The sequence below is a fragment of the Palaemon carinicauda genome, chromosome 44 (assembly GCF_036898095.1).
Source record: "Palaemon carinicauda isolate YSFRI2023 chromosome 44, ASM3689809v2, whole genome shotgun sequence".
NCBI lineage: Eukaryota > Metazoa > Arthropoda > Malacostraca > Decapoda > Palaemonidae > Palaemon > Palaemon carinicauda.
The window spans coordinates 19,826,607-19,832,495 of record NC_090768.1 but is presented as its reverse complement, the minus strand read 5'-3'; the positions used below and the strand labels follow the sequence as shown (position 1 = coordinate 19,832,495).

General features: G+C 29.7%; 1 protein-coding gene across 1 annotated transcript in view; it reads left to right on the top strand.

Moving 5' to 3' along the window:
- Positions 1-3,971: 3,971 nt before the first annotated feature.
- The window catches only part of LOC137634349 (G-protein coupled receptor GRL101-like), a 376,114-nt gene continuing 374,196 nt past the window's right edge, over positions 3,972-5,889 (top strand). The window contains exon 1 of the mRNA XM_068366747.1: positions 3,972-4,293. Within this exon, the coding sequence (XP_068222848.1) occupies positions 3,972-4,293 (322 nt within the window). The remainder of the gene's footprint in view (positions 4,294-5,889) is intronic.

The following is a 5,889-nucleotide window of genomic DNA, read 5'->3' as shown; positions in this document are numbered from 1 at the left end:
CAGCAGTAATGATGTACTATGTATTAAGTATTCCATTTATTGTGAATTACTCTTGTAGAATAAAGACACCCCTTATATACTTATATACATCTTGGACTATGAAAAACCTTTGATGTTGTGCACCGACCAGTTTTTTGGAGAGTCCTGCGTTATTAAGGAGTACCTATTAAATATTTAAATTTGATTAAGTCTGTTCATGGTACACACCACATAATAGGCTCTAGCCTGGATTCCAAAACAGACAAATTTTCTGGAATAACAGCAGAAAAATGTAAAGAAATCGAGCGCGACCCCTTTACTTACAGCCTATAGTAGCTGTGTGAAAGCACTACTCGTACCACGTGGGACCTTTCTTACCCCCAAATGACCGGGCCTTCTCTCGAGTTGGCCTTGGTTGAACTGAGTCTGGGACTTTAAAGAATTTTATAAGTAGAGCCTGGAACTTTGGGGGGAAGGAGAAAGACGAAGAGAAAGAAATATATGTAGAATTTTATGCAGTAAAGGTGTCTTCACAAAATATGCATTAAATAACACGAATACAGATAGAATATAGTTAAAAAAGTTAATAAAGGGCGATAATGAAAAACTGAATAAAGGGGGACAAAGATTATACTGAATAAGAAAAAGTATAAGGATGGGAATTGGGGTGTAATGAATAAAGATCAATTGATATGAACATTAAAATTGCGTGAATATGAGAAATGAAAAGATAAATGAAATCTAAATAGGAAAAAGGGAAGATTGTGAGAAACCTTTTAGTCTTTGGTACAGTATTGAATAGGATATGTGTAGCTAGAATATAATTAGATAGGGATACCGAATAAAATTAAATTACTCGTAGTAAGGAATAAGAATTGAAATAAAGATATTTAAAGAGAATAATGCGGAATAAGGAAGACACTATGGGTTTAAGGAATAAACTGGACTGAAATTAACTGTTAAAATGCATGAATAACAGAGATGAAAATGAAATAGGAAAGAGTGGAGAGTGAGAGAAACCTTCCAGCCTTTCGACCAACATTTCCTGTACTCGAAACACAACTTTGAAGCTGGCTACTCTACTGAGTAGTGATGTCGTGAATCCTGGTTTAAATATTTCGCCTTTTGCCTTCAGTTTGGCTAGTGCTGTCAAGTGAATTTTCAGGAAATAGTGTATTTTCATATAATGGTAAAAATTGTTTGACAGTGGATTGTTGACTCTTAAGAAGCTTTAGTGTCTATATATAATATTATGTGTGTATATATATATATATATATATATATATATATATATATATACATACAAATATATATGTTATATGTGTATACATATATATATATATATGTATATATATATATATATATATATATATATATATATATATATATATATATATACTGTATATACAAACACTAAATCACCTTAAGGTTCAACAATCTACTGTCGAACTATTTTATCATTATAAGAAAATACAGTATTTCCTAAAAATTCGCTTGACAGCAGCCGCCAAACTACAGAGAGAGAGAGAGAGAGAGAGAGAGAGAGAGAGAGAGAGAGAGAGAGAGAGAGAGAGAGAGAGAGAGATTTAAACACATTTGATAATTAGATATTTGAAAAAAAATTGTGCTACCTTGGTGATTAATTTTGGTTTCAAAACAAATAATATTTACTAGTTTTGAGCCTTATATGTTAAATTAGTAGTTTCCAAAACATCAGCTATTAATATATATCAAAATCATAGTAATTTTTATTTTATCGTGTGATATGCAATTTTTTTTTGGTGAATTAGAGAAATGATTTCAATATAAAGTTCTATTTTTACAACCTTTTCTAAAGAAAATATAGGATGCTTAGGTATTTTAAATCTAATGCATTAACAAATAGAAATTATTTCATCGAAAGTATTATTGACATTTGTCACATATTTTCAACAAAGAATGCTGTAACATATTCTGTTGACAGATTTTTAAATCTCTTCTCCCGCTTAATTTCTCGTTATCCTTAGCGCGAACAGCTTTGTTAAATAAACCCGAGTGACTAAAGCTCATTACTAAACCATATGATATGGTGGCGTAGTGTATCAAAGATCTGAGTAAGCGACATCAAAGTTAACTTATCATTCGAGCTCTGTATCGTAATCCTTCTTTGGAATATTTTACAACGTGTTAGAAGATGATCCTGATCCCAATGTCTATGGCTCTCAAGGGTAGAGTATATATCTTTTTTCGCAGAGCGATGGCAACATGGTTTTTATATGGGTTGGTCTCATTCATTCGCTGAGGAGTTTTTGTTTTGATCTTCATTGTATTTATCGTCTCAATGCATTCGTTTTTATAACGCCAATCATTCTGTACCGGTATTACCTATAAATTATATTTATTGTTTTCAAAAATACTCCCTTTAAGGTATTTATCGGCTATACAGTCAAGTGTGAATTCAACGGAAGGTATACATGTACAGCACTGACTTACAAATAATCTTCAGACCTTATTTTATCATTCCGCTATGGTTTTTGTGGATATCAGTGAAAATTACTTTTGAAATGTCTTGGGTAGAATGTTTGCTTTTCCTGATTCTTATTTTTCGTTGTACTTAAATGAAAATAGAAAATGTACAATGCTTATTTGACTGTCTTTCTTTTTTCCTTTCTTGCTTGACGATATTTTTGTCATTTTGTTAAATGATTGACAAGGAATTTATCTTAAGGCTTCATGATCTATACATTCAAAGACGAGAGATCGATCCATAAGCAATGAATTGTATACATGGTGATCATTAAATTATGTTGGGATGCAGCCAATGTAAATCAGGGCTTGGAGTCAGCTGTCTCGTCGTGTGAAAAAAGACATTTATTAGTTTTACTATGCTATTAGTAAATTCTCTGACCTTTATGCGCATGCGTAAATATGCCAATCAATACATATCAATGCTTGCTGTTTTTTGTGATCAAAGTTGAAAAAGAGAGAAATGAAAGCTTAATGTTGATAAACAATGTTACTTAGTTATTTTTAATATTCACCTCTGCAAGTCCTGCTGAAATATGCAACTGTTCAAACGCATAATTTTCTAATTATTTTCAATTTCGCTCATGTTGAAGCTTTTGATGACTACCTTAAGAACAATGTCGATTTGTGTAAATCATTTCTTCAACCTACAAAGCTTGTAAACAAAAACCCACTAAACTATCTTCATGTTTACTGATTCTTCATAAAATTAAAAAAAATATGAATATACCCTTATTTAACGATGTTTTTGTAACATAAATAAGTTTTTACTTAATTTGAATCCTACATATTTCATAAAAGTTTACTCTTTAATTTTCCTTGATTGTCTGATTTGCATAACGGATGGTTTCTGTAATAATTCACAGGTATGGAAATGTACGTATGTTTGTGCAATTGTGTATGGCATGTGAGTGAGTATATTTCATCATGCACTAAATCAATTCCCACTTTATAATCTTGAAGGAGTCCCTGAAATGTTTAAATACTCTTTTTGTTTTATCTTTTAACCATTTACAGTATATATATATATATATATATATATATATATATATATATATATATATATATGTATGTATGTATATATATGTATATATATAAATATATATATATATATATATATATATATATATATATATATATATATATATATACACTCACACACACACACACACTGTAGCCTATACATTATATTATAATTCTCATATTCACTTCTAAACAGAAAAACTCGAAAAGCTCAATATCATGAAACTGTATCATCAACTAATAAGATTTCTACCTATTTCAACCACAACTTGTGGCCATTAACCTTGAAACTGTCTTTATTGCCGAATTATTACGTAAACATGCAAACTCTATGGAAATAAACGATTAAGTTGTAGTTTTAGCTACTGAAATAATTTTCCACTTACTTTTCTAACTTAAAGATACTGTGAATGATAGCTCAATAAACATTAGATCTAACTGTAGTAATGTTCTACTTTACAGGCATGAAAAGTGACGAGACCAAGTCATTCAAGTTGATAGCTTCAGAAAACGGGAAACCGCAGAACAGTACGAATACAGCTAATCCAAAAGTTGACAAAGATGATGACCCAGATTACTCCGTCGACTTAGAGGACGGACAAGAGAGACACCATACCTCTGGTGGAAGAGAAGAAGACATTACAGGTCTCATCATTTGTAATAATACCTCTCCTCCATTCCCCTTGTTTCACTGTGGCCCTCCAGGAGAATGCGTCCCTTTAGACCAGAGGTGTAATGGCGTCCCTGATTGCACAGATGGAGCAGATGAAAGTGTTGGAGAGTGTGGTAAGTACAATGAGCATTTCTACGTTCTTACCAATTGAGTAATCATATATATATATATATATATATATATATATATATATATATATATATATATATATATATATATATAAGTATGTATGTATAATATATATATATATATATATATATATATATATATACATATATATATATAAGGTGTGCGTGTGTGAAATATTCTATTGAATGTCAATTATGTAAAGGCTTCTATTATTTTCAAACATAATTTATTTCCCTATTTTCCTATATTTCTTCTTATCTATACGACCAAAACTCCGAAGGACATCAAAGCGGCTTCACTGTACTATTTAATTTCTTCTGTTGACGTCAATTTCACCCTCATGGTTATCATCAGGGCTAATTCTACAATGGGCTACAATCCAATTGTAATTTCATTTTAGAATGAATGAATAAAAAATAAGCCCATTAACTGCAAACGAATTTTTTTTATAATGACAAAAGATTGTCAGAAAAATATTGACAAAAAAAATAGATTATATTATGGTATTTTTGAAATTTCAGTTGACCACTAGTGTGATATATGAGAAAGAAAGAAATTTCCATATATTAAACAGTTCTTAATGCTATGGCCATTGCCATCGTAATTTTATAGCCATAGAAACTATTTACATTGGATAATCATTATATTTGGTCTTGAAGACAATAACTATTTCAAAGTTTAATGCACAGGAGCTGATATCCCTTCAAAAAAAAAAAAAAAAAGATATGTATGGGTATTAACATCCCACTTTCATTTCTTAATTTCCAATAGTATACCATAAGCATATTTTTATTCATTAATCTTTTTTTTGGGGGGGCGGTAGTTTAAGAAATAGACAAGACAAATTTATATATAAAAAGTACTGTAGGTATAATTACAGCCAAGAAAATAAATACTGTACTAGTTAAATTTAGCCATTAGTGTTTAGGTTCCATATTGCAATAATAATGACTCCAGTTTCATCCTTTTAAATACACATGCAAATCTCTTTCTTTTTACTATGTATTTTGTAGAATTTATAAAAAGAATTATTTATTGCAAGTGGCAATGAACTAATATTTTTCTTCACCATTAATGATTATATATATATATATATATATACCTATATATACATATATATATATATGTATATATATATATATATATATATATGTATATATATATATATATATATATATATATATATATATATATATATATATATATATATACTGTATATATATATACCATGAATGGGATTCAAAATGGCATTTTAACATTGGGAATATACGTCCACTGAAAATTATTTTATGATAAATAGTTCTCTTGATAGCTACGTTGGTAGAGTCCACTGCTGGGGATTATTTCGACTCAAAGGCAAAGGTTGTGGTCGTTGCCCAGCCAGAAGCATTTATCATAAAAAAGAAAATTTCATTGGATGTATATTCCTAAGTTTGAAATTCAATATCATATCTCATTCGTGGTTGTTATTTACATCAATTAAAGTCACGTGTTTTGCTGACAAATGATCAAAATAAATAGCTACGTGTTGAAAATTCATTAATGAGCCGTCATGGTTGAAATGGGTTAATTTCAAGTTT